General features: G+C 43.8%; 1 protein-coding gene across 1 annotated transcript; it reads right to left on the reverse strand.

The window, feature by feature from the left end:
- Window positions 1–2,803: 2,803 nt before the first annotated feature.
- On the reverse strand, window positions 2,804–8,610 carry LOC115135827 (NLR family CARD domain-containing protein 3-like). The gene is made up of 7 exons (XM_029670947.2): window positions 8,355–8,610; window positions 7,947–8,237; window positions 7,708–7,821; window positions 7,371–7,445; window positions 7,038–7,155; window positions 6,664–6,904; window positions 2,804–6,446 (listed from the first exon to the last, which is right to left on the reverse strand). The coding sequence occupies exons 2-7, from the start codon at window positions 8,150–8,152 to the stop codon at window positions 4,831–4,833; spliced, it is 2,370 nt and encodes a 789-aa protein (XP_029526807.1). The 5' UTR covers window positions 8,153–8,237; window positions 8,355–8,610; the 3' UTR covers window positions 2,804–4,830.
- Between the last annotated feature and the right edge of the window lie 7,423 nt (window positions 8,611–16,033).

The following is a 16,033-nucleotide window of genomic DNA, read 5'->3' on the forward strand; positions in this document are numbered from 1 at the left end:
TCTGTCATATGAAGAGAAATAACGAAGAGAAATTATAGATAAAACCTATCCGTGCTCATCGGCCATTGGACATAAACATTACAACAAGTTGAAAATCGCAAATTAGACAATGAGTGGTTTGGAAGGAATCAGTGGCTAACTGGAAGCATTGCAATGCAATCAATTGCCTGCTATTCAGTGGAGTGGCAGTGTGGGTCTCTTTTCCTTGTTTAAAATGAAACATTCAACATTGGCCAGACTGTTAATTAAGCATCATTTGTACCCGCTCAAAACAACTTAACTCAGAACTGCAAAATCTGACTTTAGTGAGTTCAAGACAACTGGAAACTTGCGAAAAACAAGATACGACCGGGAAAATACGTTTTGAACTTTCATCCAACTCAGAATTGTAAATCCGGAACTCGGGCCTTTCTAGAGCACCGACCTAAAGATCATTGACGTCCTCATGATTTTTCAGAGTTCCCAGTTGTCTTGAAAGCACCATAAATCCAGAGAATGCCAGACTTTGATGACCGAATTCGCCCACGAAGGACCGCCGCACCATATTCCTGTTCAAGGGAGCACAGCACAACAAGGTGAATCCAAAAATGTATTGTATGCTGCTGCATAAATGATGTAATATGTAAGGGAGATCTGTATACTGTAGCTAAGAAAGTAATACTAAGTGTATGTTGTGTAGTAAGCTGTTAGTAGCCCATGTGCCTCACCCTAATCATTTGGTCTATTTTCACCTCTTAATTTCGCGTACTGTTCTGACTTGGTGGTGCACATGTAGCCTATAACCTGTTTTTGAGAAATGTAATCATTGAATATTGTCAGAGGTTTCATTGTCTGCTTATATGCCCCCTTTATTTATCCTACGGGTCTGACTTGGTGTACAGGGAGAAAGAACACTAAGAACAGCCCATGTTCTGAATTCTGTCGCTGTACATTTCAAAAGTGCTGAAGAAATAGTTCTATTGACTACGTCTGTCCTAGCTCAGTCATTAATACCAATCGAAATTACAGATTGCCTCTTATCCGCTTGTCGTCCTCTTATGCCATAGTTTGTACATCTCAATTGTCATGAGAAACCACATTTGTTTAAGCAAGTCAGCCATATCAGCTATGTTTTTTTTAAAGGCAGTAAACGAGGCTGAATTAACTGTTTCACTGCCAGACAAGTCTCTGCTGATAGCCAGGTGTAGCAGTGGTAAGATGTTGGGACAGCTTTATGTAGACCCTAACAGTTTGTGGGCACCGTTTGTCACCGTTATAGTGCAATTAATGTATTACTTAGTGTTGTGGCTTTGCTGGCATGCATCCCACTTTTTGTTTTGCCCCACCAAGATTTACATGCTAAAATCGCCACTGCTCATGTGCAGGACAAAGTCTTCTTTTGAACTGTTCATCCCAGACACCATCCAGAAAATCATTCTGGACTGCACTGATTTGGAGGGAAGGTGTGTTTTTGGAGTGAGATGGACCAAATGAGGAATCCCTATGGGATGCCGAAACTGTCAGGGAACTTTTACCTGCAACAATATCTCTGGAAAACGCCATTATTTCCAGGATTATCCACTTCAATAACCGAGACACCAGACAAGCTAGCTGCAATCAGGTCAGTGTGGGACAAGTGGGTGGACTGCCTTCCCGTTTTACAACCCCGGGCCCAGCGTTACTGTTGATGAGCAGCTTATGCCATTTAGGGGCCGCTGCCCCTTCAGGCAGTACATACCGTCTAAACGTCTACCGCATGGAATCAAGATTTGGGCTGCCTGTGATGCTGCTTCATCGTATGCGTGGAACTTGCAGTGTATACAGGGAGGCCAGATGGAGGAGCACCTGAGAAGAACCAAGGGATTTGGGTTGTCCTGGACGTGACACAGGAACTCTGTGGCCACATCACATGCAATAACATTTTTACTTCGCACAAGCTGAGACAGGAGCTCAAGACGAAGCTGATGATGGTAGGATCAGTTTGGAAAAAAACAAGCCAGAGGGGATGGGAATGCTGCTTAGGGATGGTAAAATCTGTGGCCAGGAACATCAAAAACAAGAAATCATAATGGATTACAATGCCATAAAAGGAGGGGTGGACAATTTAGACAAGCTGGTGACTGGCTACAGCTGCAAAAGAAGAACTCTATGCTGGCAACATCTTGGCGTACAACACGTTGGTTTTCTGGATGGTGTTGAACCCATATTGGAACAGAGGGAAGCTCCAAAGGAGACATCTCTTTCTCGAGGAGCTGGGCAAGGCATTGGTAAGACCTCATCCAGAGGACGCAATATATCCCAAGGACCCCAGCTGCATTGTGAGGAGGATTCAGGACGAGGATGCTGGTGCCCCATCCGCCTGACCCACAGAAACAACAACTCCAATACCGGAAGTAAGTGTGAGTGATGTTGCTTGTGTGTCTTACTCTCCTACCATGGCCTGCTGTAACTATATATGTGAGTGAGATGTTAGTAAAATTCCTGAACTAAGTGTTTTCATCCATCTAGATTGCAGCCAAGAAAAAGCGCTGCAATGCATGTTGACCCAAGGACAGGAAGACGCAGTACACATGCATCAAGTGCAAGAAATACATTTGCAACACACACAAAGTAAAACTCTGTCCCTCGTGGTGTGTAGACCGGCCTTAATGTGTTCAATGGGGCACATTTATCATTTCCGTAAAATGTATCCTTCCAATTGGTTCAGTTCAAAGCAATAAACATCAATAGTGAAAACCTTGTTTCTTTCATATTTGTTCAAGATCAACATGATTTATTCCACTCATGTCTTGATAGATACATTTACAAAAATCACAATTTAAAATATAAACTAATTGCGCTTTTATTGATGTGTGATCTGGCAGAGGTAAATGGCAAATGTTAACCATATATGCTGTCTACATTAAGTATTTTTACAAATTGTTATGGCTGTGTGTTAACCCAATAATGTTGTTGGTCCATCAGACCTGCAAACATTGGATGAATAACAAAACCCTTCTGTGGTGTTCATGTTTAAGAAAAATACTTTAAAGTACTACTTGAGTTTTTTTTAGGGTATCTGTACATTACTATTTATATTTGACAACATTTACTTCCCTACATTCCTAAAGAAAATATTGTACTTTTTACTTCAAACATTTTCCCTGAAAACCAAAAGTACTTGTTACATTTTGAATGCTTAGCAGGACAGGAAAATGGTCAAATTCAAGCACTTATCAAAAGAACACGTGGTCATCCCTACCGCCTCTGGTCTGGCAGTCTCAATAAACACATGCAACTTTTGTAAATAATGTCTGAGTGTGCACCAGGCTATCCATACATTTTAAAAACAAGAAAATGGTGCTGTCTGCTTTGCTTAATATAAGGAATTTTAAATGATACTTCGGTATTTAAAACCAAACACTATTTTACTGACTTTCACTTTGACCTTTTTAATAGAAAGTTACTCAAGTATGATAATTGGGTACTTTTTGTACCACGGAGCATTTCTATTGCTCCATCTAGTGATAACAGTCAAATATGGATTCTAATGCGGTCTTGAGGACTCACATAATAGGGATAGATAAATACATTAAATTGTTAAGACTTTTTCTCGGTTACAGACTCTGTAACCGAGATTAAAGACAATTTAGTTCAGAGGGAACTTCTCTTCGTCTGCCCTTATTTTTTCACATCTGTTAGAAATGGATTAAATTGTGTTTTATATGACGGAGAGACCACAACAGTTCTGGAAGTAGACAGCCATTGCAAATAAGGTTGCATCGTGTCATTTATGTGCACCTTGTAAGCACATGTAAATGCATTATTAGTGTTGTATATCAGCTCACCATTGTGTAAAGCAGGGAGGCCCCCCTTCTGTAGGCCTGCGAATCAATTTCCAAATGTTTTTTAAATATTTTTTTAATGAACTCAGTTGGGATCTCAACTTGCTGTGAGTTAGAATAGTAGAATACACAAGGTGCCAGGGTTGGGGTCAATTCCATTTCAATTCAGGAAATACAATGAATTTCCAACTCCAATTATCTTCTAATGCTTTTCAATGAGGAAAATGTGGATTTGGGTTTACTTTCTGAATTTAAATGTAATTGACCCAACCCTGCAAGGTGCAGTTTTGAAATTTGGTTGTGCATCTGAAATGTCACTTAATTACATTGGTAAGTAAGTCTAGCCAGCTATCTAAAGTTGTAGTAATCATGGTCAAATTACCATCCAGGGGCCCCCATTGATTTTGTTAGTAACTCTCACTCCGATATCATATTCAAAAACTGCTAACATTTCTCTCGACCGCATGACAAAATGTGTAGAATTGCCGAAAACTTGCTTTAAAACTGCAACATTTGCTGTAAGCCCCATGGCAAAATGTGTAGAATTACAGGAAATTAAATGGTTTCTCTTCCTTGTCGAGGGGTCCACTAAAATGTTTTGCCCGCAAAAGGCTTGGGGCTGGCTCTGACTGCATGTGTGGGTACAGACCTGTGCGCTACTGCGGCCTGTCGTGAGTTAGGAATTTGTGACCCCCCCAACCCCATCAGTTGCACATACCTGGTGTAAAACATCATCACAATGTTATATTAAGTATACAGTCAATATATATGACTGCCTATGAATGTAATTTGTCACACATCCCTTTCACTCTTCTGTGTCTCAGTAGTATAGTAGTGTAATGCTACTGCCACCTTGTGGCTACTTCTCATGACATATTTCCACAATACTACCACAGTTGAGTATTGTTACAAAGCAACCCTGAAGTAATCCATATCTTTCTTCCCCAATTCCCTTATAAAAGTTTGTCTAACTATACAACCCATATTTCAAACCTAATATATACATCTTTATAAATACTGTAGTCAGTCATTGGTTCTTCACAGAGTTTGAGCGGCTGCGTCTGGGAGCTTCAGCACCAACACCAAGCTCGTCCAGGCAGCACTGCAGGTTGGCGTTCCTGTCAGGGTAGTGGTTCTCTTTAATCTTCTTCCTGATAATGGCGGCCGTCTCCTCAGAGGCCGATGAGCATTTGTTCTTATCGGGTAGGAAGCGTTGTAGCAGCTCCTGATTGGCTGTCTGGGCCATGCCCAACAGGAAGCGCAGGAAGACATCCAGGTTTCCATCGGGGCTCTGTAAGCTTCTCTCTATAGCACTGCGGTGCATGTCCAGCAGCCCGGGGTCCTTGAACATGCGTGAGAACTTGCTATTCCGTGGCTGCTGCAGGACGTTCTGCCCCGTACACCTCCAGGTGAGGAACACGTAGAGGGCAGCCAGGTATTCTTGGATGGTGGGGTGGATGAAGGTCTGGATCCTCTCCTGGTACATGACAAACTGCTCGATCAGGAACTCAATGCACAGGCCACTATTGGTGACAGCCTCAGCGACATCCACGCCGCAGTCCTTCCAGGTGGCCTTGCCAATGACCATCTGGTTTTTCTCCAGCATTGTAAAGGCTAGTTTGCCCAGATTAATCAGGAAGTCCCTCTCCTCTTCCGGGGTGCGGGAGGCTGAGCCCCTGGCACCACGCACATGCAGGTGCACCAGCAGCAGGCGAGTGTACATCAGGGTCAGCCCCTTGGGCAGCTCTGCATCCGGCCCCTTCTCCCTAAACGTATGCTGGAAAACCTCCCGCACCACACAGCAGAACATGGGCAGATGGCACATGATGTGGAGGGTCTTGCAGGAGGTCAGGTGGGCAATCACCTTATCGGCCTGCGCCGGGTCCTGAAACCTCCTCCTGAAGTACTCTTCCTTCTGTTCGTTGGTGAAGCCACGGACCTCCAACACCTGGTGCACAGACTCTGGGGGCAGCCGACTGGAGGTGAGGGGGCGAGAGATGATCCAGAGGAGAGACGAGGGGAGCAGGTTGCCCCTAATCAGGTTGGTTACCACCACGTGCATGGCGGCTGGTTCAGTGCTGTCACACCAAGTCTCGGTGCGGTGGAAGTCCAGGGAATGTGCATACTCATCCAGCCCGTCACAGATGAACATGACCTTGCCTTCGTCGCACTCGAAGGTGGGCAACGCCTTGGTCTCGGGGTAGAGAGTGTGGACGATCTCCAGGAGGCTGATCTTCAGTTTCAGCATGAGGTTGAGCTCTTTGAAGGGCAGTGGGAACAGGAAGTAGACATGATTGTGCTTGCGCTCCTCTGCCCAGTCCATGATGAACTTCTGCACGGCCATAGACTTCCCTACCCCGGCGATGCCGTTGGTCACTATATGACTCACATGCTTCTCATAAATCACATCGGGGTCAAAGATCTGGCTACAGGTGATCCGCTTCTCTTCCTTGCGATTGGTGGACAGCTTGTCGATCTTTCTGACCTCGTGCTCGATGTTGGGCCCAGCATTGCCTCGGTCTGTTATATAGAGCTCATTAAAGATACTGTCAAAGGCCTTATGCTCTCCCTGCTGGGCAACACCCTCACACATCCAGCTATACTTTCTCAACAGAGTGCCTCTCAGCTCATAACGCACCTCATCTGCACAGAGAGAACACAGACATTAAAAAAGGCACAGTCTAGTATATTTCCTGTTCAATGGCCATTTAAATTCAACATTTTAGTGTATAACCCATTGGTTCTTGAAGTACTGTATAATGTATAAATAGCTCAACTATTACCCTATCATAACTCAAAGTTTACATTTGTTACTTATCGTTATTACATGAATCAAATGAAATAAAGCCAACATGCATACTTTTCTTGCAGAGGTCCGTGAGGTAGGCATCCAGGCGTTTGAGGCCCATGTCCTTCAGCAGGGCCTTGGTGAGCTGCAGGGCCACCTCTAGGTCATAAAACTCCAGTAGTCTATCCACCAGGTCCACCATGTCCATGCCCTGGGGAGGAGAGCTGAATGACTCTGGGTAGCGCTTCCACAGCGTGATCTTAAATGTCCTCAAATCATCCTTCCCCAGTTTCTCCAGTGTCTTCCTGATGGCCTGGGGTCCACAGAATACAATTAAAACAAGAGAAAAGCAATTCTCATCCACTACACTTAACTTTAGGGACATGTTAACATTTGTTGCTGAACATACAGTACATCACCTAGACTAGAGTGAAGTGTGAGCCCACCTTGAAGGTGAAGTCTACAGTCAGGGCAGGGTGCCTCTTCTCGTCTGGGTTTTTGATCAGCTCTGGTCTTGGAGGTTCCACTGCAGGACCCTCTTCTTTAGGTGCAGCGTCTTGAGACCTGGAGAGGCGGTGGAAGATTAAATATTGCGACACATACTAGTGCATGAGCCTATCCACCGATTTGACCATTTGTAAACAAATGGACGTACATGCACCAACGTTATACTCAGGAATAAATACTCAGATAAACGTATGCATAATTACACCCTAATAACACACTTCAACCGATTGCATCCTGTCTGTGCCTGATCAAACATGGATGACTTTTCTTACTTCCTGGTTCTGGTCTCACAGTCACTGTCCACGGAGTAGCCACTGGAGTAAGAGTCTGTTCTTTCCAGCTGGACTCTAAATAGAACATCACAGGGAAAATGAATGAATCATCAGCAGTAGTGAACTAGTGCTGCTTCAAGGAACCGTTCACATAATATAACAAATATGTTCACGTACTGTAGTCCTTTAACGGTCTGTGTTCCTGTTTCGTGTTAATACTTTGTAAAGAAAAATGTAACGCAAGTGTATGTATTTTTTGTGTGACCGAATGCTTTTCATTTTACTGTATGTTAATGTAAGTGTATGAGTGTCTATAAATCAACATGTTTTAGTGTACCTAGTAGCAGACAGCTCAGTTTCTTCATCCAGTTCATCAGATGGCCAGAATTGTGTATCACTGTTTACCGAATTGTAGCTGTGGACCGGGGATTGAGCCCTTTCCACATCATGCCTGCCAAACACACCAAATAAACACACACACACACAAACTATGAATGATTGAGGATGGGGAAAGGGACAAGCTTAATTCTGGGCACATGACATGTGCTGTGTGTTGTGGTATGGTCAGTGTCTCACCAGTGAGTAGTGTCCATGGGTCTCAGGCCATCTCCCAGGTCCAGGGAGGGTCTCCTCTCAGGCACATAGAAAGCCTCCTCTCCCTCATCAGACATAGAGATTGTACTTCTTCCACGGCCAGACACACCCTCTCCCAAGGGAAAACTGACATCTGATATAGTTTCCCCTCCATCATGCTCCATCGTGTCAGAGCCCCGCCCAGCCATCCTGGAGGACCTCCGGTGTACAGGTTCCGGGTCACAGTTCAAAGTCTGACGTCAATGGCTACTTGAATATTGCCAGACAGTAGACCTGTGTTGCAAGAAAATAAAAAAACACCCATACCAGTCGATCACATTTTTACCATTATCATAAGTAATACTATAACAATTACAGACTTGTTGCAACTTGCGAATAGCTCTCTCTTACCAAGAAAAAAAGCTGAAAATATCAAAGCTTTCTGTTCCCGAGGCGAGCTTGTTTTGAAACCTCTGGCCTCCTAAATCCACCTGTTTGCCTCATTTATGGCGATTCAGTTTACTAAAGCATAATGTGTACGCATTCAAAATAAACGTAACATAACCCTAGAGCTAATAAACGGCAAATGTTCCCGGTTAAAATGCTAAATATAGACCATAGACAGGGCCGCGGTAACTTTTGACTCCGACAAACAGGAACAGTAAAGTATTATCACAGATTTAACAATGAGACAGATATTTCACCCGGATGTTTAAATGTGAAGCATCCGGTTGGCGTTTCCACTCAATGCCAAATATGGTAGAGAGGAAGCCCAATGGCCGGCAGTGGGAGAAGATGGAACGAGATACATTTGGCCGATATTCTAATGATTTACTCATCGATTAAACGTTTAATCTCAATTGTTCTGTTCCCAGAACTACAATCTGTTATAGACAGAGTGGACTAAGTTTTGTGAACTTTACCCTTTGCCAAAGTTTCACAAAATTGCGTTGTTTAGAAGAAGTGCAAAGGCGAATTGAGTTATTGCACACGCGCACTTCACAGAATAGGCGTTCCCCAACGGAAATATGCAAATATTGTCTAGAACGGGCCAATAGAATCTTGCTAGTTCTTTCCACTATGGCTAATTTGTTCCCATTTGAAATGACAGGCTGTGGTATATCTTGGTTTAGTCATAAAAATCTTTGGTACTATTCTGCCAGTAGCATAACGCTGACGTCACTTTAAAAGAAAATGTTTTATGATGAAACCTTCAAAATAAAAGCCCACATTGTAATATCATCAGCTGATTAAAAATGTATTGAATGTTATATCAATGGCCACTTGTATTGTGTCAACAAGAAAACATAAGTAATTTATAAAAACAAATAAAAAATATGTTTTTAAATTATTATTATTTAAAGACCAATAATGAAAAAATACAATGTTGACACTGGTATGTTAAGTACATTGAACTGTAGAGAGAAAACTTTACTACCTGTCTCAGCTAAAGGGGTGGGAAATAATTAGTAGTGTCTACTAACTAAATATGATTCGTTTTGAGGGGGCTCCACCCCCTACATAGCCCCCGATACAATACATATATATATATTTTTTTCACCTTTATTTAACCAGGTAGGCTAGTTGAGAACAAGTTCTCATTTGCAACTGCGACCTGGCCAAGATAAAGCATAGCAGTGTGAACAGACAACACAGAGTTACACATGGAGTAAACAATTAACAAGTCAATAACACAGTAGAAAAAAAAGGGGGAGTCTATATACAATGTGTGCAAAAGGCATGAGGTAGGCGAATAATTACAATTTTGCAGATTAACACTGGAGTGATAAATGATCAGATGGTCATGTACAGGTAGAGATATTGGTGTGCAAAAGAGCAGAAAAGTAAATAAATAAAACAGTATGGGGATGAGGTAGGTGAAAATGGGTGGGCTATTTACCAATAGACTATGTACAGCTGCAGCGATCGGTTAGCTGCTCAGATAGCTGATGTTTGAAGTTGGTGAGGGAGATAAAAGTCTCCAACTTCAGCGATTTTTGCAATTCGTTCCAGTCACAGGCAGCAGAGTACTGGAACGAAAGGCGGCCAAATGAGGTGTTGGCTTTAGGGATGATCAATGAGATACACCTGCTGGAGCGCGTGCTACGGATGGGTGTTGCCATCGTGACCAGTGAACTGAGATAAGGCGGAGCTTTACCTAGCATGGACTTGTAGATGACCTGGAGCCAGTGGGTCTGGCGACGAATATGTAGTGAGGGCCAGCCGACTAGAGCATACAAGTCGCAGTGGTGGGTGGTATAAGGTGCTTTAGTGACAAAACGGATGGCACTGTGATAGACTGCATCCGGTTTGCTGAGTAGAGTGTTGGAAGCCATTTTGTAGATGACATCGCCGAAGTCGAGGATCGGTAGGATAGTCAGTTTTACTAGGGTAAGCTTGGCAGCGTGAGTGAAGGAGGCTTTGTTGCGGAATAGAAAGCCGACTCTTGATTTGGTTTTCGATTGGAGATGTTTGATATGAGTCTGGAAGGAGAGTTTGCAGTCTAGCCAGACACCTAGGTACTTATAGATGTCCACATATTCAAGGTCGGAACCATCCAGGGTGGTGATGCTAGTCGGGCATGCGGGTGCAGGCAGCGATCGGTTGAAAAGCATGCATTTGGTTTTACTAGCGTTTAAGAGCAGTTGGAGGCCACGGAAGGAGTGTTGTATGGCATTGAAGCTCGTTTGGAGGTTAGATAGCACAGTGTCCAATGACGGGCCGAAAGTGTATAGAATGGTGTCGTCTGCGTAGAGGTGGATCAGGGAATCGCCCGCAGCAAGAGCAACATCATTGATATGTACAGAGAAAAGAGTCGGCCCGAGAATTGAACCCTGTGGCACCCCCATAGAGACTGCCAGAGGACAGGACAGCATGCCCTCCGATTTGACACACTGAACTCTGTCTGCAAAGTAATTGGTGAACCAGGCAAGGCAGTCATCCGAAAAACCGAGGCTACTGAGTCTGCCGATAAGAATATGGTGATTGACAGAGTCGAAGGCCTTGGCAAGGTCGATGAAGACGGCTGCACAGTACTGTCTTTTATCGATGGCGGTTATGATATCGTTTAGTACCTTGAGTGTGGCTGAGGTGCACCCGTGACCGGCTCTGAAACCAGATTGCACAGCGGAGAAGGTACGGTGGGATTCGAGATGGTCAGTGACCTGTTTGTTGACTTGGCTTTCGAAGACCTTAGATAGTCAGGGCAGGATGGATATAGGTCTGTAACAGTTTGGGTCCAGGGTGTCTCCCCCTTTGAAGAGGGGGATGACTGCGGCAGCTTTCCAATCCTTGGGGATCTCGGACGATATGAAAGAGAGGTTGAACAGGCTGGTAATAGGGGTTGCGACAATGGCGGCGGATAGTTTCAGAAATAGAGACATATTGGATTGTAGAGAGAACTTTTCTACCTGTCTCAGCTAAAGTTAGGTGGGAAATACTTAGTATGATTCGTTTTTGGAGGGTTAGGGTTAGGGTTACATATCCAGTAGCACTTCTCCGCCCCCTCCCTTTAGCTGAGACTTTGGCGCAGCGGTCTAAGGCACTGCATCTCAGTGCTAGAGGCGTCACTACAGACCCTTGTTCGATTCCAGGCTGTATCACAACCGGCCGTGATTGGGAGTCCCATAGGGCATCGCACATATTGGCCCAGCATTGTCCGGGTTAGGGTTTGGCCGGGGTAGGCCGTCATTGTAAATAAGAATTTGTTCTTATCTGACTTGCCTGATAAAAATTTAAAAAGCTGAGACAGGTAGAAAAGTTCTCTCTACAACCCAATATGTATTTAATATATAGTGTCTTGCGTTGGGTGCTATGGAAGGTGTGGAGTAAAAAGCCAGCAGCAGGTCGTGTGACACAGCCTCCCTCAAAAACAAACTATATTTGGTTAGTAGAGACCCTAATGAATATTTTCCACTTTAGCTGAGACAGCTGTATTTTTCTCTCTACAACCAAATGTGTATCCCATGTACATTGCAGTGAATGGAGTGGGTTGAGTAAGGAACACTCTGTATTAAATCCATCACTCAACACAAGAGTCCAATTTAAGTTTTTGCAGAAGTAAATGCAATATAGCAAGCAAAACACTGGAATGGTAGATTTGCAGTGGAAGAATGTGCAAAGTAGAGATAGAAATAATGGGGTGCAAAGGAGCAAAATAAATAAATAAATATAGTAGGGGGAGAGGTAGTTGTTTGGGCTAAATTATAGATGGACTATGTACAGGTGCAGTAATCTGTGAGCTGCTCTGACAGCTGGTGCTTAAAGCTAGTGAGGGAGATAAGTATTTCCAGTTTCAGAGATTTTTGTAGTTCGTTCTAGTCATTGGCAGCAGAGAACTGGAAGGAGAGGCGGCCAAAGGAAGAATTGGTTTTGGGGGTAACCAGAGAGATATACCCGTTGGAGCGCGTGCTACAGGTGGGTGCTGCTATGGTGACCAGCAAGCTGAGATAAGGGGGGACTTTACCTAGCAGGGTCTTGTAGATGACCTGGAGCCAGTGGGTTTGGCGATGAGTATGAAGCGAGGGCCAGCCAACAAGAGCGAACAGGTCGCAGTGGTGGGTAGTATATGGGGCTTTGGTGACAAAACGGATGGCACTGTGATAGACTGCATCCAATTTATTGGAGGCTATTTTGTAAATTACATCGCCGAAATCAAGGATCGGTAGGATGGTCAGTTTTACAAGGGTATGTTTGGTAGCATGAGTGAAGGATGCTTTGTTGCGAAATAGGAAGCCAATTCTAGATTTAACTTTGTATTGGGGATGTTTGATGTGAGTCTGGAAGGAGAGTTTACAGTCTAACCAGACACCTAGGTATTTGTAGTTGTCCACATATTCAAAGTCAGAACCGTCCAGAGTAGTGATGATGGATGGGCGGGCAGGTGCAGGCAGCAATCGGTTGAAGAGCATCCATTTAGTTTTACTTGTATTTAAGAGCAATTGGAGGCCACGGAAGGAGAGTTGTATGGCATTGAAACTCGTCTGGAGGGTTGTTAACACAGTGTCCAAAATGTTGTCTGAAAATGTTGTAGTTAGGGATGAAGATTTCAGAATTTTTGGTGGTCTTCCTAAGCCAGGATTCAGACACGGCTAGAACATCCGGGTTGGCAGAGTGTGCTAAAGCAGTGAATAAAACAAACTTAGGGAGGAGGCTTCTAATGTTAACATGCATGAAACCAAGGCTATTACGGTTACAGAAGTCATCAAAAGAGAGCGCCTGGGGAATAGGAGTGGAGCTAAGCACTGCAGGGCCTGGATTCACCTCTACATCACCAGAGGAACAGAGGAGGAGTAGGATAAGGGTACGGCTAAAAGCTATGAGAATTGGTCGTCGAGAACGTCCAGAACAGGGGGCGATAAAATAGCTTCAAGGTATAATGTACAGACAAAGGTATGGTAGGATGTGAATACAGTGGAGGTTAACCTAGGTATTGAGTGATGATGAGAGAGATATTTTCTCTAGAAACATCATTGAATCCAGGTGATGTCATCGCATGTGTGGGTGGGAGTATCTGGAGCATCAGCATTTATGGGTTTGATTATAGGCTCAAAATGGCCAGAAACAAATAACTTTTTTCTGAAACTCGTCAGTCTATTCTTGTTCTGAGAAATGAAGGCTATTCCATGAGAGAAATTTCCAAGAAACTGAAGATCTCGTACAACGCTGTGTACTACTCCCTTCACAGAACAGCGCAAACTGGCCCTAACCAGAATAGAAAGAGGAGTGGGAGGCCCCGGTGCACAACTGAGCAAGAGGACAAGTACATCAGTGTCTAGTCTGAGAAACAGACGCCTCACAAGTCCTCAACTGGCCGCATCATTAAATAGTATCAGTCTCAACGTCATCAGTGAAGAGGAGACTCCATCGATATACAAAATCTCATTCATACCACTGAACAAAAACATAAACCCAACATGTAAAGTGTTGGTCCCATGTTTCATGAGCTGAAATAAAATATCCAAGAAATGTTTCATACGCACAAAAAGCGTATTTTTCTCAAATGTTGTTCACAAATTTGTTTACATCCCTATTAGTGAGTATTTCTCCTTTGCCAAGAGAATCCATCCACCTGACAGATGTGACACATCAAGAAGCTGATTAAATAGTCAGGTGCACCTTGTGTTGGGAACAATAAAAGGACACTCTAAAATGTGCAATTTTGTGACACAACACAATGCCACAGATGTCTCAAGTTTTCAGGGAGTGTGGTATTTGCATGCTGAATGCATGCATGTCCACCAAATCTGTTGCCATATAATTTGATGTTCATTTCTCGACCATAAGCCACCTCCAACATCATTTTAGAGAATTTGGCAGTACGTCCAACCGGCTTCGCAACCACAGACCAAGTGTATGGCGTCGTGTGATCAAGTGGTTTGCTGATGTCAACGTTGTGAACGGAGTGCCCTATGGTGACGGTGGGGTTATGGTGTGGGCAGGCATAAGCTACGGAGAATGAACACAATTGCATTTTATCGATGGCATTTTGAATGCACAGAGATACTGTGATGAGATCCTGAGGCCCAGGATTGTCGTGCCATTCATCTGCCGCCATCACCTCATGTTTCAGTATGATAATGCACGGCCCCATGTCGAAAGGATCTATACACAATTCCTGGAATTGTGAAAATGTCCCAGTTCTTCCATGGCCTGCATACTCACCAGACATGTCTCAAATTGAGTATGTTTGGGGTGCTCTGGCTTGACGTGTACGACAGCGTGTTCCAGTTCCCGACAATATCCAGCAACTTTGCAACAGCCTGATCAAACTCTATGCGAAGGAGATGTGTCGCGCTGCATTAGGCAAATGGCGGTCATACAAGATACTGACTGGTTTTCTGATCCACTTCCCAACTTTTTTTTAGAGGTATCTGTGACCAACAGATGCATATCTGTATTCCCATTCATGTGAAATCCATAGATTAGGGCCTAATACATTTATTCAGACCCCTTGACTTTTTCCACATTTTGTTACGTTACAGCCTTATTCTAAAATTGGGGAAGGGTACCAGAAATGTATGCAGCAATGAAGGCTCCAAAGGACACATTGGCATTCGTAAATGGAAGAAGTTTGGGACTGGGAGACTAGTCAGGATTGAGGCGAAGATGAACGGAGCAAAGTACAGAGAGATCCTTGATGAAAACCTGCTCCAGAGCACTCAGGATCACAGACTGAGGTGAAGGTTCACCTTCCAACAGGACAACGACCCTAAGCACACAGCCAAGACAACACAGGAGTAACTTTGGGACAAGTGTCTGAATGTCCTTGAGTGGTCGAGCCAGAGCCCAGACTTGAACCCGATCGAACATCTCTGAAGAGACCTGAAAATAGCTGTGTTTTAATGCTCCCCATCCAACCTGACAGAGTTTGAGAGGATCTGCAGAGAAGAATGGGAGAAACTCCTCAAATACAGGTGTGCCAAGCTTGTGACGTCAAACATAAAGAAGACTCAAAGCTGTAATCGCTGTCAAAGGTGCTTCAAGATCAAGATGGCGCAAAGAGGAAGGCTGACATTTTACATTCCCGTGACTAATTGTGCTATTTAGTTTTTTTGTTGTACACAATGTTGCTACCATCTCTTATGACCGAAAATAACTTCTGGACATCAGAACTGGGATTATTCACCACCAACTGGAAGAAGCTTTTTCCTTTAATGAGTCCAACGAGAAAGATATACTGCTCTCCCTGGAACAGGCCCAGATTCCAGTCATTTGCGTGAATAAAAGAAGAAAGAAAAGAGGACGCAGATCAGGCTGCTTTTTGAGAATTCTGCCATCCTACTTGCTAACATACAATCATTGGAAAATAAAATTGATGATATACGATTAAGATTATCCTACCAACGGGACATTAAAAACTGTAATATCTTATGTTTCACAAGTCGTGGCTGAGCGACGACACGGATAATATAGAGCTGGAAGGATTTTCAATGCACCGGCAGAACAGAGAAGCTACGTCTGGTAAGACTAGGGGTGTGTTTGTGTGTGTCTTTTTTGTCAGTAACAGCTTGTGCGTAATGTCTAATATTAAAGAAGTCTTGAGTTATTGCTCACCTGGGGTAGAGTACCTTATGATAAGCTGTGGACCA

Source organism: Oncorhynchus nerka, linkage group LG10 (genome assembly GCF_034236695.1).
Source record: "Oncorhynchus nerka isolate Pitt River linkage group LG10, Oner_Uvic_2.0, whole genome shotgun sequence".
NCBI classification, from domain to species: domain Eukaryota; kingdom Metazoa; phylum Chordata; class Actinopteri; order Salmoniformes; family Salmonidae; genus Oncorhynchus; species Oncorhynchus nerka.